A 20057-nucleotide genomic window follows, 5' to 3' on the forward strand; every position below is an offset into this window, starting at 1 on the left:
TTGCTTTGCTTTGCTTTGCTTTGCTTTGCTTTGCTTTGCTTTGCTTTGTGTTAATCTTGTATCCAGCCACTTTGCTGAAAGTGTTTATCATCTGTAGAAGTTCCCTAGTGGAATTTTTGAGTCATTTATGTATATACTGTCATATCATCTGCAAATAATGATACTTTGACTTCTTCCTTTCAACTTGTATTCCCCTGATCTCCTTCAGTTGTCTTATTGTTGTGTCTAAAACTTCAAGTACTATATTGAATAGATATGGAGAGAGTGAACAACCCTGTCTTATTTCTCAATTAGTGAGGTTACTTTGCCTTTTTCTCCATTTAATTTGATGTTGACTATACGCTAGCTGTAAATCTGTAATTTGCCTTTATTATGTTTAGTTTGTCCTTTGTATCCCTAATCTCTCCAGGACTTTTATTATGAAGGGGTGTTGGATTTTGTCAAAGGCCTTTTCTTCATCTAATGAGATGATCATGTGGGTTTTTTTTTCTTTCATTTTGTTTATATGGTGGATTACGTTGACAGATTTTCATATATTGAACCATCCCTGCATCTTTGAGATGAAGCCTACTTGATCTTGGTGGATGATCTTTTTGATGTGATCTTGGATTCAGTTAGCAAGTATTTTATTGAGTATTTTTGCATTTATGTTCATAAGGGAAATTGGTCTGTAATTTTTCTTTGATGAGTCTTTATGTGGCTTGGGTATCAACATAACTGTGGCCTTATAAAATGAATTGAGCAATATTCCTTCTGTTTCTCTGTGGAATAATTTGAGGTGTATTGGTGTCAACTCTTCTTTCAAAGTCTGGTAGAATTCTGTGCTAAACTCATCTGAGATCTCTCCAGTCTTTTTATGTAGGTACTCTGTGCTATGTACTTCCTTTTAGCATCACTTTCATTTTGTACCATAAGTTTGACTCTGCAGTGCATTTATTTTCATTGACTTCTAGACGGTCTTTAATTTCTTTCCTATTTCTATCTTGATACAGTTTTCATTCAGTAGAGAGTTGATCAGTTTCCATGAGTTTGTAAGATTTCTGTTGTTTCTGCTGCTGCTGATATCCAGCTTTAATATGTGGTGGTCTTATAGGATGTAGGAAGTTATTTCAGTTTTCATGTATCTGTGAGATTTGCTTTGTGTTGTAGTTTATGGTCAATTTTGGAATGTCCGTGAGGTACTAAGAAGGTGTATTCTTTGTGTTTGGGTGAAACGATCTGTAAATACCTGTTAGGTCCATTTGGTTCAAAGCATCTATTAGTTTCAGTGTTTCTCTGTTTAGTTTTTGTCTGGATGCCGTGTTCATTAGTAAGAGTGGCATGTGTAAGAGATAAAGTCTCCATATCCGTGTGTGATTTAAGCTGTAGTAGTGTTTCATTTACAAAAGTGGGTGGCCTTGTGTTTAGGGTATAGATGTTAAGAATTAAAATTGGTGAATTTTTCCTTTGTTAACTATGTATTGTCCTTCCCCATCTCTTGGTTAGTTTTAGTTTGAAGTCTATTTTGTTGGATATTAAAATGGCTACATCAGCTTGCTTCTTAGGTTCATTTGCTTAGACTATCTTTTTCCTACCTTTTACCCGGAGGTAATATCTATCCTGGATGTTGAAGTATGTTTCTTGGATGGAGAAGAAAGGTAGATTTTGTTTTCTAATCTGTTCTGTTAGCCTGTGATTTTTTATTAGAAAATTGAGGCTGTTGGTATTAAGAGATATCAATAACCAGTAATTGTTGTATTCTGTTATTTTGGTGGTGGTGGTGGTATAATGTGTGTATATGTATGTGTGTTTGTGTTTTCCTGGCTTTCTTTAAGGGATTTATTAATTTCCTCTTTAAGGACTTCTATCATCTTCACATAGTTAGTTTTAAGGTCTTTTTCTAGGATTCCACCATATTGGAATATTCAGAACCTGCTATGATAGGACGGTTGGGCTCTAGTAGAGACATGCTGTCCTGGGTGTTATTGACTGTGTTCTTACAGTGGCACCTAAGCATCTGGGTTTGAAGTGATCATAGGTCTAGGTGCTGGTTTCTGGATTTGTCTTAGTTGGGTGGGTGTTTTGTCCTTGGTTTCTGTTTCTTCTCTGTATTTTCAAAGAGCATAATTTAGACTGTGTGTTGCCTGTTTTACTGGCCTGCTCAGTTGAATGCCTGCTGGTGTTGGAGGCTGTCATGCATCAACTGGTGTGTGTGTGTGTGTGTGTGTGTGTGTGTGTGTGTGTGTGTGTGTGTTTGTGTGTGTGTGTGTGTGTGTGTAGGGAGGTCAGGAAGTGATCCTTCTTGGGGGTTCATGGGATCCATAAGAGACACAGGCAGTGGGGAAGAGAGCCTGCAGCTACTGATCTGTTGCAGTGCTAGGGACAAGCCTGAGGCATTGGGTCTGGGGAACAGAGAAGGCCTGTGCTTAGGCTCTACATGCCATATATTTGATATTATGTCTTTATACCAATTCTCTGCTTTCTTCTTACTTATATATTACATTTTTTCCTGTTATAAAAATTTGTTACATATTATTGTGCTATTTCTTTCAGTAATTGCTGGGTCTTTTGTTGTTGTTGGTTTTTTTGTTTTGTTTTGTTTTTTGGGTTTTTTGTTGTTGTTGTTGTTGTTGTTTTTGTTTGGTTTGATTTGGTTTGGTTTGGTTTGGTTTGGTTTGATTTGGTTTAGCAGACAGGAAAAGCTTTTCCTTGGCTTTTCTAATTTTCACCAGTGGAAGATTTTTGGAAGCAAGCTAGTCTGCAATTGCAAAATCAGATTTTAAAATTAAAAACAAACCTTGAATGGCTGGTAACATTATTCAGTAGTAGAACACTTGCCTAGTATGTACAGGGCCCTGAGTTCATTCCCCAGCATTGCTCAGAAAACCTCTAATGAGAACCAACACCCAGGCTCACCTCTGTTGTTTAATACACATAGGTAGTCAGCAGCATATTGGTGTTTGAAATAGAGCATCTGCTATTTTTCATATTTCCTTCACATATTGTCTTTCTATAAGAAACAAACTTTGTGTGTCTGCCATGAACCTTGAAAAACTCAATCTGCTGTACATGTTCAGTCACCAAATAATTCATAACTAGATTAAATAGTGGTACCCAGAAAACACATAAATCAGTTTCCATTCAAGAGTCAGATGCATACAAAGTGTATGTTCTGCTGTGTTTCAGAGTGAGACAATAAGTGGTGTATGTGCTTGACAATGTGCATAAAAATTGGCTTTTGAGGACGTTTTAGAAGTTTCTTAGCCACCAGATGTGTGTAGTGAATAATACAGGTTATTAGATATAGTTAGTAATTGAACTCTTGCAGATTGAGGAAGCTCGGTGCAAGCAGAAAGACCTGAGTTTGGATCCCAAGTACTCACGTAAAAGCTCTACTGAAACCTCAGCATAGGGAGAGTGGGAAGGGACACATTGGTTCTGAAAGCTTTCTGGCCAGCCAGTCAGTTTAGTGAGAGACTCTGTATGAAAACATTGAGGTTCCAGAAAACAGTAGACAGAGATACCTAAAGTTGACTTCTGTCTGCCATACATGTGCACCACAGGTGAAGACACACACATACCAAAAGAAAGGGAGGAAGTCCAAAAAAAAAAAAAAAAAAAAAAAAAACAAGAACAAAAACTCCCCTGTGTCTTTTTGATGTTTAATGTGATTGAAGGCTCTCAGGGCATCCTAAAAATCAAGCTGTTTAAAAAGTTATGCCTGTTCCTACATGACTGTAGGAATTCTGAGTAGCTGAAATGAACAGTAGACATTTGGATGCTGAAGCCGAGTAAGATGCACATTCAACTCTCCTTTGAATATTTCTCTTCAGCAGTTCAGCTTTATTGTTCTTATTGGCTTCATACATTGTAGTTTATATATTTGTATTATAAATACTATAATAAATATATAATGAAAATATTGGTTTGACCTTCTAAGATTCATACTGATCAAATGCTGATTTTCTGTTTTATCTATTTTTTGTATGAGATTAAATTAGAAAAATGATGTTGCCACATAAAATTCAAAATTCAAAGATCATTAATACCCATAAGCACCTGTCCTTAGGAAAACAGGTTTGCCTAAGTTGCACAAATTGCAGTCACACTTTGTTTGGTTTTGGTTCTCATCCAGCCGGACTCTCGATGCTTATCAAATTGATTTAATCCAAGCCTGCCTATAGGCTGCAGCTGAATCGGAAGGTGGAACTGTCACTCCTCGGCAACGTTTAATTGTCTTCCCGTGCCTTTTGTCACTTGCAGAACTGAATTACTTCTCAGGTAAGATTTTCTTTCCTTCTTCACTGTTCGGTGAGGATAAGACAAACGAGGGAAGGGGAGGAAAAGCTGCCGTGGGGACACGTGTGGGAACTGCACACATCTTAGCCCCGCTTCACTTGCACTGGTTTTAGAATTGTGCTTGCAGGTTTGTTTTGCAGATTTTATAGACTATGCTTGTATTTCTTATCTACTTGAACTCTCATAAATCTTGAGGGTAATCAAACTCCCAAGGTGTCATTTACTTGTAATTAAGTAGTTAAGAGGCAGATGTGTTTAATGGCTGATTCAGGAGTCAGGCTGGATGCGAACCAAGTGTAATTACAATTTGTGCAACTTAGGCAAACCTGTTCATTTCCCACTGGTGAACTGTTAAGTGTGGCCAGTAGCTTCACAGTCAGGGTCCACATTTAACATTTTGTATAAAGCCCCATCTAACTTTGTTTCTGATACATTGTAAATGTCAGAAAACCTTCACAAATGCACTTACTGTGCTGTGGTAGTTCCTGAGACGAGGCTAGAGTGACATTAACTGGTGAACTAAAATAAGTCTGTGTAAAAAGGTGACTGATACCTAGTCAACACATTTGGTGTCAGGGATGGTTCCCACTTTCATAGGCCTTTTCATTTTTGCTTTAAAAAAAAAAACAATTAAGACTTTTGGTTAAACATGAAATTTTGAGTGCTGGTGTTTATTCCTTCTTCCTCTCTAAATTCATAGAAATGACAGTAAAACTAATATAGACATAAACAAAGGTAGTAAAGGGACGGCAGATCCTAAGACTAGAGCAGTGACAGAAACGTTAGAGGAAAGGGAAACCTACAGGAAATTAGCAAAGCTGTCTCGATGGAGTATGTTTGGTCAGGATACAGAACTAGAGCTTCTCAGCCCCTTATACTGGACGTTATATAATTGACTGTCTATACAACACTTTATCACAATTTACTTAACTCCGTGAGTGTCCGCTTGGGTTCCCCAGCACTTTGGCTATTGTAAACTGCATCCTTTACAGAATTTTTTTTGTAATTTTTGTTTGTTTTAGAATCAATTCTTCAAGCTAAGACAAAGTGATTGCTTTTTATAGGTATCGTCCCACGCTATCAGATGGCTTTCAGATGTATAGGATTTTCCATCATACTGACTCCTAAGTGGCATTGCATTTGCCTTAATTAAGATGAGCAGTCCAGGGAAAGACATTGAGTGCTTGCACTAAGTTTTAAGCTTAGCTGACTACCTAACTAGTGTCCACTTGAGAAAATGACTGTCGGCTGGGGAAATGAGGATGTTTACTGTGCAAAGATGAAGATCTGAGTTCAAATCTCCAGCACCCACATAAAAGTCAGGTGTGGCCAGACTGCCCATATCTCTAACATAGGGGGATAGAGACAGCAGGATCTCTGGAGCTGCTTGACTGGCCAGCCTAGCCAAAGAATGAGCTTCATGCTCAGTGGCAGACCATCTCAAGGAAACAAGGCAAAAAAGTAATATGGGAAAGCACCGGGTGTCCCCTTCTGGCTTCTCCATGCATGTGCATAGGTACATATACCTACATTCATGTATGTATGTATACATACATACATACATACATACATACATACACTGTTTCAAACACATACCACCACACATTTTCTTTAAAAGGTGACAACAGGTAATATGAAGCAAGAGATTTCCTTTTCCTTGGATACGGACTGAGGCTTCATGTGGGAAACACAATTGAGCTGAGTCTAAGGTGGGAAATATTCACAGAGGACACTGCACCATCTCAGGAGGGATATGTGAGTCCTAATTAAATCAGGAGACAGAAACCACACATTATGTTGGCCAGCCCAGTGCTGGTGTAAGTGGTGCTCTATAGAGACTCAGCCCTAGAGCAGTGTTTTCCACTCTGGCATCCTTGTCTTTTTGAACCTTTACTGTGGGTCTTGATGCTTAGCAGCATCCTTGTCCTCCAGTCGCTCCATTCCGGGAGTTCTTAGTTCTACCAGTGGAAAAAAGCTCCTGTGATTGCGATTTATCTTTTGCTGACAAAGTCTTCTCCAGTTGGAGGCAGCTGCAGTTGGGGGATTTCACAGTTGACCAACTCAGGGGGAGGAAGCACAGGCTGACAAGAGCCTGCAAGGAAGCCTCCACTGGGCCTCTCCAGTCTCTTCCACCAAGAGCTCAACATGGCCTCCCCTCACAAAAGAAAAGTTTTAGAAGCCTGGGTCAGAGCTGTGAATGGCAGGATGAGAGTGGGGCTAGAACTGGGAGGTGGGAGGCAGTCAGCTGGTCATCAGCTGGTCATTGAAACCGGGGGTGGGGGGGTGCATTCCAGAAGCAACTGAGGGATAACACTTGGAGCAGAGTGACAGGAGCAGAGGAACAGCGGGCACTAAGGAAAGGACAGGCTAGACCAAGGGCCAGGTTGGTGTGAAGGAGCTAGAACGGTGATTCCCGGTCTTCCACAGGGGCCACATATCGGATATTTACAACTCACAACAGGAGCAAAATTACAGTTGTGAAGTAGCATCTAAATCATGTTATGGATGGGGGTCACCACAGTGTGAGGTCACAGCATTAGGAAAGTTGAAAACCACTGGGTTAGAAAGTTAGAGTTTTGAAGTGTTTAAGACTTAGTCTTCAGGCAGAACAGAGTATCATTAAAATAGTGTCAGGGATTGCCTTTTATCTGGCCTCAGTGGGAGAGGATGCACCTAGCCTCACAGAGACTTGATGTGCCAGGGTCGGGGGATACCTAGAGGGGCCCCACCCACTCAGAGAAGAACGGGGAGACAGATGGAGTAGGGAGTGGAGGGGTGACCAGGAGGGAGGCAGTCCACAGGATGTAAAGTGAATAAGTAAAAACAATAATGATGAAAATTTTTTAAAAAAAGACTTAGTGCCCACAGATGGACCAAAGAAGGCAATGGAGGGATTACTTAATTCAGGGTCACCAGTTTGTATGTATGAAGTTATTCAGAGAATTATTCATGCTTGCTGCCTCATGTCCTAAGTATTGTCTGCCTACCTCTTTCATAATTCAATGATGTAGTGTTTCCATTACACAAAACAATGTGCTTACAGAAGTTTTAAAGAAGAGGATGACTAGACTGAGCATATAGGAGCTCAGTGGCCTTCCATCCAGGGAGAGCTGAGCCTTTCACCAGCCATTGCCAGTTGAAGGTGGAGGGCCCCTGTCAGGTGGGACACCAGGCCATCAGAGAGCTCCAGACTAGGGAGATGGACATCATCCAAGTGCACTGTTACTCCCAACTGGAGACAGGGAGGACAAGAATGCTAATCTGACTTTGATTTCTGCTCCTTTCTGGTCTTTTCGTTCTTGACCATGTGACTGCATGTTCCGTGGGAATCCCCCTTTTTTGTCTTTTAGTCTTGTAATGCAGATAGCTGAATAGTCATGTATCTTTGACACGCTCTGTGGCATTTTCTTCTGTAGGGATGATATTTAGAAAACAGCAGCCCGGTCCTGCTTGTTCCTGGGCAGCCACCATGTTCCCACTGCTCCCCGGCTCTGACCAGGACTCCAGCTAGCTAGATGCACAGGCCATGGCACCCACGAGACGCCAGCGTGGAGGATGGCTCTGCCAATCCCCCACACTGCATCCACAGAGCTCGGCTGAACTCCAGACAATATCTGCCATCCTCACAGTACCTCGTAGAATGAAGACTCTTAAAGCTTAATGATTGTCTAAAGGATTTACATATTTAGAAATGCTCAATTAACGAGATGCCCACACAATTAGAGTTGTTACCCAGTATCTAACCTTTTGATAGAAGTTGCTATCCAGGACAGCCTTTGACCCATCCATGGTTCTCCATGGCTGCTAGCCTCCTTCTTCTCTTCCTTTCTTTCTCCCCTTCCCTTTTTCTCTTTCTCCTCTGCCCTTTCCCTCTTTCTCCCCTCCCCTTCCTCTCTTCTTCTCCCAGCTCCACCTCCTCTTGTACTGCCTAATCACCAAGCTCCACTTCAAATACAGTGTAGCAGAATAAATACCCTGCTACATTCTACTACATGGTTTTTTAAACTTCCCCCTTTTTATTCTCCAATACTGTCTTTGGCTCGCAGTTTCCTCTGCCTTATGTGGTGGTAGGGGGGTTGAGAGAGTGTCTCCTGTAATTCACACTAGCCTCAAACCCCATGTAGCTGAAGCAGCTAACCTTGAACTCATGTCTCCACCTCCCGAGTTCTGAAACTACAGCTATGCAGCACCACACCTGCTGTCTGCTGGCTCTGTGCCTCGTTTCTCACCCCCTTCCACCCTTTTATTTAGAAATGGCCTCGGAAGTTGACGAACGAATTCCTGTGCATGAAGAATTCTTTCTCTGTGGTGGAGTTGAAACCCGGATCATAAAATGTGGGCCCTGGACTAACCTCTTTGATAAACAAGGTGTCAACAAGCCAAAACAGCTTATCTTCATCATTCCCGGTAAGTCGAAAAGTCACAGGCAGTCAAAACATTTCTCTTTAGCGTAACCTTTTCTGGAAGTAAACTTACAGTCTTGTTTGTTTGTTTGTTTGCTTGTTTGTTTTGTTTTTCGAGACAGGGTTTCTCTGTGTAGCCCTGGCTGTCCTGGAACTCACTCTGTAGACCAGGCTGGCCTTGAACTCTCGAACTCAGAGATCCGCCTGTCTCTGCCTCCTAAGTGCTGGGATTAAAGGCGTGTGCCACCACTGCCCGGTGGCACAGTCATTCTTAAGAGGGGAATTTGTTGCTTAAACTTAATGCAAATAAGTCCTTTTGGATTTGATAACTGTGATAAATTATAGGGCAGAGGTGGTGACTCAATCCAGCTGGATTTTGCAGTCACAACATGTGCATAACAAGAGGACCGCCACTTAAGCATCCAGTTTCTCAGGGAATGCGTGAGTGACTGAGAAGGGTTAAGAGGTCATGAACAGAGTAAGTCTTAAGGTCTGTGAAGTAGCTAAGTGAGGTAGGCAGCCCGCTGAACGCCGCCCCCGCCCCCCCACCCTCCTAGGGGGACTCATTGTTTCTTCTGTGTATTCAGCAAAAAGACAAAAAAATCCGCCTCTGCCATTGAAGTGCCTGAGGTGTTACAGAATACTAAGAGCTCTACTAAAAAGGTTCAAGGGGCAGAGAGCCCACTGGGAAGCCATGCTTCCTGTGTGCGGAGGAAGTAGAGGAAGCTGTTGGCGGGTGCACTGCAGACAGAGGGAGGTGTGACACATTCCTAGTTCCATGGTCCCTTTCCTTGTGGCACGAAGAGATTTTTCCAATGTGTCTATTCCTCTGTGGCCTCAGTCATTTTTGTCAGATTTCTGAGGCCTAGGCTTATTCCTCTCCTTTGTTGGTAGATTCCATTACCTTTCCTTTGGGACCTCATCTACATGAACTGTCGTGAAAGTTGGGGTGCGTGTTTACAAGTAGAGGCATCCAGAGTTCTGTGGCCTCTCCAGGAATGCTATCTTCAGCAGCCTCCTTGTGTTGCACTGTGTTGCTCTCTAAACACTGCCCATACGTGGTTGTATAGAACCTTCATTTTCAGGAAATGGTTGCTAAGAGGATGGGTAAAGAGGTCAGACCTGCCCAGTCCTCCGAGATAGGTGCAGTGAAATATGAAAACTGTGACAAGTGGATCCCAGAACCACACCAGCTGAGGGGAGAGAACCTTACGTACACAGAGGTAGATACATTTGGTAGAGAAATGGTGGGCATGATGGCGCATGACTCTGACCTCAGCACTTGGCAGGCTGAGGCAAGGGGATTGCTTTGAGTTTGAGGACAGCCCTCGATTCCTGGTAAGTACCAAGCCAAGATGTGCTAGAGTGTGAGAAACCAGGGGAAAGAGAAGATAAATACATAGACAAGTAGACATTAATGGAAAGAGACTAGCGTCACTAGGTGTAAAGACTGTGGCTAGATAGTAGGAAGTCTGAGTCAGTGTTTCATGTTCAGTATTAAAATTGTACCTATATTATGAAATGCACTCCTGACAAACTGACTCTGAGTATGTGACTCATTCAGCTTATAAACATAATAAGTAAAATCAATTTTTAAATGTTAAATGAATCCTGTCATCCTGCAATCAACTCTACTTAGTCATAATGTACTTTTTTAAACATCCTAACGGATCCAATTTGCTAGCCTTTAGATTCGAATTTTTCATGTGTGTTCATTAGACTACTGACTTGTAGTTCTGTTTTTCTAGAAGTTGCACCTGGTTTTGGTGTGAGGGTAATATAGGCCTCACAGAACGGGTTAATAACTATTTCTTCCTTGCATGTTATCTAGAAGAATACCTATGAACTTCATAGTATTTTTCCCCTTCAAATATTTGGCAGCATTTAACAGAGAAGCCATGTAGATCTGGATTTGTTCATGAGATCTTTAATCTTTAAGCCTGACTTTCTTTAGTTCATAGTGGGATCATTGAGATTATTGAATTCTTCTTGAATAAGATGTGGTGCTTCATATCTTTATAGGAAGTTGCCTATTTCGTGTATATTACTAGAATATTGTTTTCTAATTATTCTTTGAATATAAAAAAAATGAGTGAAACCTGATCATGCCTTAACTCTTAACTACCACCACCTGTGTTTCTTAGGCTAAAAGGCAGATTTCTTACTGCAGTCTTCAAGATGCTGACTATTTATTTCTCCTTCTCAACCCTGTGGCATCCAGGTTTCGGTATCCATGTGTTCCCTTGGTCATGGTGACATTGAATGTGACAGGAAGAGCCAAGAGCTGGGGACGTGCATAGCTTTAACAACTAAGCTCCTTATTTCTTCAATGCCTTTGTCTTACCTTCTGGGCCTCAGAAAAGTTACTTCCTCAGACCTTGGGTTTGCCGTTTGCTTTTTAAGTCATACTAATGCCTATCACAGCATCCTGTTTGTTTTGTCTATAGGAGTTATCCCACTCGTGAATCAGCTCACCTGGTTATATATGTGTATTCCCTCGTACTGTATAAACCCCATGGAACTCCTCATACGCCTGTGTATGGCATAGTGACTTCCAAACAGCGAGTTCCCGATGCAAATGTACTGCTTAAAATAATATACAGTGGAAGCTATACAACTAGAATAGAGAAACTGAGCGTACTGTAGTTGGCATTTTACTTGATAATAAATCATATATTAAAGAAGAATTAATTAATTAGGATCCTATAATCAATAAGAGGACGAACTTGAACTTACACCAAGACAGGAAGAAAAGGCCTTTCTATAGTGTTCCATTATCTTGTGCTCAAAGTGTTTTTGTACAACCTGTCATCGGAACCGTTGCACCTAAATCATTGTTTGTTTGTAATAATTCTAACAACTTCCATTTTGTAATGCTTACCTTCTATTGCTGTGATAAAACGCCATGGCCAAAAACAAACTGGGGAGGAAAGAGTTTATTTCATCTTGTAGCTTTATTGTCCATTATTCAGGGAAATTAGGGCAGGAACTCAAGGCAGAAACTAATGCAGGGGCATGGAGGAGAGCTGCTTACCGTCTTGCCCTGCTTTACTTGATCAGCCTGCTTCCTTATAGCACCCAGAATCCCCAGCCCAGGGATGCCACCACCCACAGGGAGCTGGCTACTCCCACATCAATTATCAATTAAGAAAATGCAGCACAGGTGTAACGGCCGTTCTGCTACTTTGTAACGCCTGTTCTGCTGCTCTGGTCCCCAGGTCAGGGTCTAGCAAGAGAGAGAGTGGGGATGGAAGGGCGAGAGATGCAAAAAATGGAGACAAGACAGAGTCTGATCAAGTCTCGTTTATTGAAAGGAAATCCTAGGTATTTATACCCTTTACCACGTGCCTTGCCCTTGTGGACAAGCTCAGCTGAAGGCACTACGTCATGCGCCTAGCAGCGCGGAGACCACGTGCACCTAGCTAGCAGTGTGGAGACCACGTGCGCCCAACTGCTGGCGGCACTAAACAGCAAAACAAGATGTTTATCAGAGTGTGCTCAGCTGTTGCGGGCTGTTGAAAACAAGTCTCTTGTCAGGTATATGGCTCGAGATGGCTGTAAAGATGATAGCCGCTTTCGGCTAAGAGTTGGGTCCCAACACACACGCTTGCCCACAGGCCCGTCTGGTGGGAGCATTTTCTCAGTTGCAATTCCCTCTTCCCAAATGACTTTACCTTGTGTCAGCAGTTACACAACCTGTTTGTTCTCACTGCTACATCAAATGAAGACTAAGTGAGTTAGAACGTGTAACACACTAACTTCAGGTAAGATCTCACTGTGTTCAGAGGGTTAGCAAGTGATACTTCTAGCATATGTTGATTAGGTGGTATAAAAATGTGATTTTGGGATAGAACACACTCCAGGGAGGTTACAGTCAGTAAATTCTTTGTAAAGTAATATGTAAGCTAGGCAGTGGTGGCACGCACCTTTAGTCCCAGCACTAGAGAAGCAGAGGCCAACAGATCTCTGTGAATTTTAAAGTGGAACTAAAGTTTGAGACTAGCCTAGAAAGTTTTAAATAAAGAGAAAAAGATGTATGTGTTAGTACATTTAGTACTAATAGGTTAGTATGGTGTGTGTGTGTGTGTGTGTGTGTGTGTGAAGGTATATAAGATGGAATGTTTTAGCAAAGGACAAAATAAATAAATTGAATTATTTGATTCCAAAACAAGTTCCTGTAGAAGCTGAGTGTTGGCTCAGAAGATGCTCCAGATGAGTGGGGGATGTGTTAGAGTTACTGATCTTATGAAACTGGCTCTTGAATGGGAAGATGTTGTGTGCTGTTTTCTGCTTAATGCTCAACAGCATCCCCATTCCAAAGGTTTTCATTTATAAAAATGAGGCAGACACTCACAGACAGCGAGAGTGCCCACCTTCGGTTGATAGCCCTTGTCTCCCTTCCCTCATCTGCAACTGCACAGTGGCCAGCAAGCTAACCAAAGAGTAACCGTTATGTAGCAAAGATGGTCAGAACTTAAAGCTTTCGGTCAGAATACTGTAGGAACATGATAACAGTATGAACAATGAGACAATTACAGAGTACCATGATTGCAGAAGGCTGTACAAGTGGAATAGTTAACACCTACATAGCTATTACCGTGTCTCAAGCAATATTAAAATATGTCACACATCTATAAATGCTCTTAGCATCATGTACATGTGTACATTATCCCATTTCATGGATGAAAAGTCAAAGCATAGAGCGAGTAAAAAAATTCCAAAGCTTACAATCCATAGGGGAAGCCAGGCTGCAGCCCAGGCCGCCTGCAAGATACGAACACCATGTGTGGATGCCAGTCAGGATTCATATGCCATTGTCACAGACCGTGTTCAGCTAAAGTAGAGAAAACCTGACAGAGTGAAGAAATAAAGAGGCATCTGTGGCAAGGACTACAGACAATGAAGAATGTGTACAGATGATGATTACAGGCTAGACACCCCTACTTCATTGTCTTTCACCCTGCAGCTGTATCGTATTCATTATTCTGTTTCTCTGTACCTATGTCAAAAATACATTTATATACATACAATAAATTACATGGAGTGTCTGTTTCAGTCAGTGATCATACACACACGTACATACTACAGATACTTGTGGCAAATGACAAGATAACACTGGGTAGACTTAAGTTTTCTAAGGTTTGACTGGCATGGGTTTATTGGTTAGTTTTGTTGTTTTGCTTTAGTTTTACTTTGGTACAGCTTAATAACTGAGATGATCTTAAAATGCCATAAGATCTGATCTTGAAATGCCATAAAGACAGTATTAGTGGTTTGGGGTTTTATCCAGGTAACAGTGGGAAGCCACATAAGGGTGATTTAAAAAGATATTTCTGTGCTTTGATTTGTGGCTTGAAGATCTTTCTTGTGATACCTAAGTGTCAGTGTGAATGTTTGCTAGATTTATAGAAAATGGTGTGAGAAAACTCTGAGCCACCTTTCCTGGCCTATACATCAACTTGCATAGGTCTGTTGCTCTTTCAAATCTAGTCTTTTCTTTTCCTAGGTAACCCAGGCCATTCCCCCTTCTATGAGCCATTTGCAAAGGCCTTGTACTCTCTGATGAAGAGCCGCTTCCCAGTATGGATAATCTCTCATGCTGGCTGTTCCTTCATTCCCAAAGACAAGAAGATTCTTACAGCACCGCAGGGTATGTCCTTGTTAACACCTTTAAGATTCACACTCAACAGGTACTCAAGTTTCTAGAAAGTCTGTTAGCATTCACAGTTCACAAGTGCAAGTCCCTGCTGTGACTTAAGACCCCAGGGGCACATTTTTATAATTTTGAGAAGGGAGAGCTGAGCTTCTGTGTGGTGATGTGCTAGAGGGTTTGGTAGGGAAAGGGTGGCTGCAAGTATTTGCATTTTACCCATGAGAATTCTCAGATGTCTACTTTCCTAAAGTGTTTTTTAAGTGAGAGAATACATAATTTAAACTCCCTATAGATGTCAAGCTTAGCTCTTTCCCGGTGGTTGTTTGAGGGAGGTAGGGGCTTTATTGCTTGCTTCGCTCCTGGTTCTTACAGGCCACGCTTTCTGATCTAAAGATAAGTAACATTTTACCTTTGTAGTCTTTATGATTATATATTCCTGATTCTCTTAGACATTAATATACAGATTTCAACACACAAACCTGTACTTTATGAATGATCTTAGATGATATTCAAGGCTAGTTTTGGTTAATTTATTTTTAACTGTACTCTGGCCACTCACCATCATGTCAGATGTAATTGTTTTCTGTTTTAAAATGATTGTGGTTATGATTATGTATATGAACTCTTTTGAATACTCTCTGAACATTAGTGTATTCATGTAGATAAATAACACCAATTTATCTTGTTCATAACTTTACAGTTTACAGATGATCTCTTAGTTCCAGTGACTAATGCATGATTTTATTCATTTTTTTAAAATAATATTTTTCAAATTAAAATGATATGTACCTGTTAGGTAAAATTTAAACAATACGGAAGCTAAATAAAATGTTTAAAATTGCTGCTTTATAATTTAAAATTGGAAAAGAATATTATAAATTATACTTTGATTTAATTATGATCAAAAATTGTTAACTTCAAAACAAGTAAACATTGGCATATTACCTCTGAGAGGAGAGATTCTCTAGTACTTTAATGCTGAATACAGAAGCCCAGGAATCTTACGCAAATTGAATTAAGCCTGTGAGAACTGTCTCATTCATGGTGGGTTTATCTTCTGTAGGTTTTGGGGTTTGTTTGTTCTGTTTTGTTTTGTTTGCCCTTTGTAAAGATGTAATGAGGAACTGTGTGTCTTAGACCTGACTAATATACTTACTTTTTTCATAAAGGTACTGCTGAACATTTATTTACTGCTGATTACTGTTCAGAAATTTTAGCTGGCAAACATTATACATGAGGAAAGAATCTAATGCAAAATTCTTCCAAAATAAGTAGTAGACTTCTAGTTTCATCTCTGACTTGTAGAATTTGGAATCTACCACTCCTGTCCTCCCAACCAGGAAAACAAAACAAAACAAAACAAAACAAAACAAAACAAAACAAAACTGAACAAACTGAAAACCAGTAATTTTTCTTAGGTGTGTCAGGCACTCAAGAAAACAGGGCTAGGGCGTGTACAACTGGGACCAGTGGCACCGATGTGAGAGAGCAGCTCACTTGGAAGAACTTAGGCAAGCCTTAGCCAGTAGAACACACAGAGGTGCAGTGCAGACATTTGAGAGTGAAGTGGAAATTCTCAGGGGCTTCCCAGGCTCCCGTGAGTATTCCCTCCAGAACTCCCACTTCAGTTCTTTGGCAGTATTAGGACTTTGGTTTTAGTTTTGTTCCTTGTTTTTTTATTTTGTTCTCTCTCTCTCTTTTTTTTTTTAAGATTTATTATTTTATGTGTGTGGTGTTTTGCTTGCATGTATGTATGTACACCATGAATGTGCTTGGTGCCTAAGGAGGTCAGATCAGAAATACAGATTGGTTGTGACCCACCATGTGGGTACTGGAAATTGAACCCAGGTCCTCTGCAAGAACAACAAGTGCTCTTAACTTCTGAGCCATCTCTCCAGCTTTGCTTGTTTATGTTTTAAGACAGGACCTCACTAAATAACTCAAGATGTCTTTAAACTTGCAATTCTTCTGCCTCTCTCTCTCTCTAGTGGTGGGATTGTAGGAATATGCCAATGCCCAATTACCATTTAGATTTTAAATGTCCCCAAAATGTTTTTCCACTGAGGGAGTGGTCTCCAGGGAACAGTTTTCAAACATACATTAGATTCCTTGATAGATGTATGCCAGGAGGACTCTGACCTCATGAACGAAGTACTCCATTTAGGGATTCATAATGTAATTGAATCCTGAGAGGTGATAAACCTTTTTTTGGACTAAGTAGTTTAGTTCATTGGGGTCATGACCTCGGAGGATATTTTTTTTCCTTGTCCTCTTCCTTTCTCTTTTTCCTTCCTAGTCCCCAGAAAGCCAGCAGCTTTGTCCTACTGCTCATTGCCGAGATGATCTGTTTCCCAATACTCAAAACAACAGGGCCAGACAGCTGTGGGTTGAGACCTCTAAAACCATGAGCCAATCTCTGTGGTACTTTATCATGGCAGTAAAGCTGACACAGTGATTATCTGAGAATATCTTCCAAGATCTTCTTGAGGTAGGAATAGGAGGGGGGATTGTTTGCATCATTCCCAAAGAATTCTCAGTAGCATAAGCCTACTCTCCAAGGGATGAGACCCTGCCAGACCTTGTCTAACCCAAGGGAAGGGCCTCCTAGCCTTCTTGCCTCACATAGAGAAGGAAAATGATCTGAAAAGCATTTGTTATGATCACAGCACAGAATCTCAGGCCCCATATATTGTATATTAACTATACAATTGTAGAATGCTTCTTCCCCCAGCCCCATATTTTACACTATGTAATAGGCTTTGTGTAAAACAAAGGTGTGCGTGCGCACTGCAAGTTACAGGATCTATTAAGGAGGTCTTCCGGGAAACCAACAGCAGGAAGGGTGAACAAACAATGGCATGGATGAAATCAGAGCCTCTAATAAATATTAAACGTAGCTCAGTTCCTGGCCACCTTAATATAAAGCTAGATGCCAAGAATCTATTTGTTCACTTCAGTTCCTAGTACTGGTACATCATGTCCAACTTTAGTCAGAAAAGTTACAAGGCTTTGTAAAAGGCAAGAGAAAAACAATAAGACTGAACAACAAATTGCGAACCATAACCAAATTCAGATGTGCCTGTTGCCAACATTAAGCTTATCAGATAGAATGGTCAAAATAACTATGACAATTAATATATTGAGACTAATGAAAACATAGTAATTCGAGTTGACAGTTGGATACTTTTTAAGAAAGAACAAAAATAAAGTAGTAGAAGATACTGCAACAAAGATGAAAAATGGCTTTCATGGGCTTGCTATTAGGCCCAGTGCAGCTAAGGAAAAGATCCATAAAAATGAAAATAGATCAAGTAGAAACTTTCCAAACAGAAAAAAATGATGTTCTTAAAGAACAGGATATCCAAGAACTATGGGCAGTTTCAAAGATGCAACATCTGCATAATTACAATACCAGAAGATGGAGAGGATGGAGGTAAAGGAGAGAGTGGAGAGGATGGAGAGGATGGAGGTAAAGGAGGGAGCGAAGAGGATGGAGAGGATTGAGGGAGCAGAGGGTGTAGAGAGCGGAGCCAAAGTAATGGAAGCATTTCACTCACATAATAAAACTCAGATGCAGGAAGCCTGGAGAACTGTAAGCAGGATAAATCCTCAAAAATCTTTGCCTGTGTGTCACATATTGAAATTACAGGAAACCAATAGAACCCTTGAAAGACAACAATGAAATTTCCTATAACCCACCTGTCACATACAAAAGAGGAGAATAAAGTAAAATATTTAGTTTGGGAAGAAAAATATCATCAAACCAGAATTTTGTTTGGAATAATAAATTATTTTTAATAAATTATTTTTGGAAAGGAAAGAAAGTGGAAAGTAAAGGAAAGAAAGTAATAACTTTCTAGACAAAAGCAGAGGAGACTGATTGCTTTAGTTCTACCTTACAAGAAAAGTGAGGTAGAGATAGAAACTCAAATCTGTAACAAGAAAGGAAAAGCATCGGTTAGAAAGATGGCTGATCAGTTAAGACCCGCTGTTCTTTAGAGACCACAGCTCAGTTCCTAGTACTCATATCCATTGGGTCATAACCACCTGGAACTCTGCCTCCAGAGGACCCAACGCCTTTTGTGACCTCTGTGGGGACACACACACACACACACACACACACACAAATAAAAATATAAAAAAGGAAAGCAAAGAGGAAATAAGTAAGTTTTTAAGTTCCTTATTCTAAATAACTGCTGGATTAGAAAGCGATGATAGTGTACAGGTAAGTGGAATGAATGTTGACACTGGCATAAAGGATGAAGGAGAACAATTAAGATCATTGTTAGGTAACAAAACTAAAGGTAAAGTGATACATTGTTACTTACATTTGTCTTACATTAAGTACTGCAAATTCTAGGGCAACCACTAAAAATAATGATGATGATGATAATAATAGTAATAAATTTTTTAAATTAAAGAAATATAATGACCATGATATGACAAAGAGAATGGAATGATTAAATATACTCAACTAAGACCAAAAAAAGTAGAAAAAAGAAAAGCAAGGAAAAAAAAGGTATCAAAGCAGAATGCACTTAGTTGAGATAAAAGGGAGGCTAAGCAATTAAGAGGACTTTTCTTTCAGAGGACCCAAATTGGGCAGCTCACAATCTCCTGTAACTCCAGCTCCAGGGAATCCAGGACAGTTTTCTGGTCTCCCCAGGCACATGCCCTCACATGCACATACCTATACAAAGGCATTCATATATATATGTATGTATGTATGTATGTATGTATGTATGTATATATATATAATTAAAAATCAAATAAAAAATTTTAAAATTTAAAATTGTATATGATCATTTATCTAATTGTATTAGTAATAAGTTTGAATATGAATACTTTAAAGGATAGTCTCTCAGAGTAGATAAAAATAAGATCCAACAATCTGCTGTCTACAAGAAACTCTTTAAAGAACAGACTAGTGGCTCCTTAGTGAAAACTAGTTATTATCCATTCCCTTTGCTCAAACTTCTGAGTCATGAGCAGCCATCCTCTCTTATTCCTACATCCGTTCATGGAGAAAAAGACATATATAGTATAGAGGGAATTCTTAGTTATGGCAACAACAGCAGTCACAGTAACCATCCAAAGCTGTACTAAAATCAGAAGCAAATAAACATACTCTGAGTAGCAACTTTGAAACTGAAAACAGATGGAAAGAATCAGCCAAGATCAGGATTCTCAAACTCTGACATGCACCAGTGTTGTTTATTAACATAAATAGCCACCCCTGAGTCACTGATCAGTAGATGTAGGACACCGTCTAAGAATCTATATTTCTAACAGCTTCCCAGAAGCCTTCGTGCTGCTGGTCTTAGGACCACATCTTCAATACCTTGACCATGGATTTTTCCCTACTTAGTAAGCACTGGTGCACACAGCCACTGAAAAGTGTCTGCTGTGAGTCCGAATTTCTAGGAAATGTATTTAATTTGTGTTTTAAGCTGATGCTTGCTTATGTATAACTTTTCTTGACTGCTTATTGTTTGGACTGCTTCTGAACTTACTAATGAGTTAATGACTTAGCAGTTACACTGAGCTTTCTGCTACCTAATGAGAACAGTGCCATCTAGAGGCATTAGCCCAGAGGGCCAGCAAGATACTGAGTAGCTAGGTAAGCCCCACTGAGGGCTTATTAATCCTCAGCTAGGCCATGGTATGCAGTGCTGCAGGAGAATTAAATAGAACTAGAGATGCCCGTCTCCACCTTCTGAGAT

General features: G+C 40.3%; 1 protein-coding gene across 3 annotated transcripts in view; it reads left to right on the plus strand.

The window, feature by feature from the left end:
• The window catches only part of Ldah (lipid droplet associated hydrolase), an 83403-nt gene that overhangs the window by 4409 nt on the left and 58937 nt on the right, over positions 1–20057 (plus strand). For 2 of the 3 annotated variants that reach the window (XM_028779398.1, XM_028779399.1), the window contains exons 2-4: positions 4115–4260; positions 8530–8685; positions 14188–14331. In XM_028779398.1, the coding sequence (XP_028635231.1) occupies positions 8532–8685; positions 14188–14331 (298 nt within the window). In that variant the 5' untranslated portion in view covers positions 4115–4260; positions 8530–8531. The remainder of the gene's footprint in view (positions 1–4114; positions 4261–8529; positions 8686–14187; positions 14332–20057) is intronic. The other variant, XM_028779400.1, reaches the window with a different exon arrangement.

The sequence above is a fragment of the Grammomys surdaster genome, unplaced genomic scaffold, assembly GCF_004785775.1.
Source record: "Grammomys surdaster isolate TR1022 unplaced genomic scaffold, NIH_TR_1.0 351, whole genome shotgun sequence".
Taxonomy (NCBI): Eukaryota; Metazoa; Chordata; class Mammalia; order Rodentia; family Muridae; genus Grammomys; species Grammomys surdaster.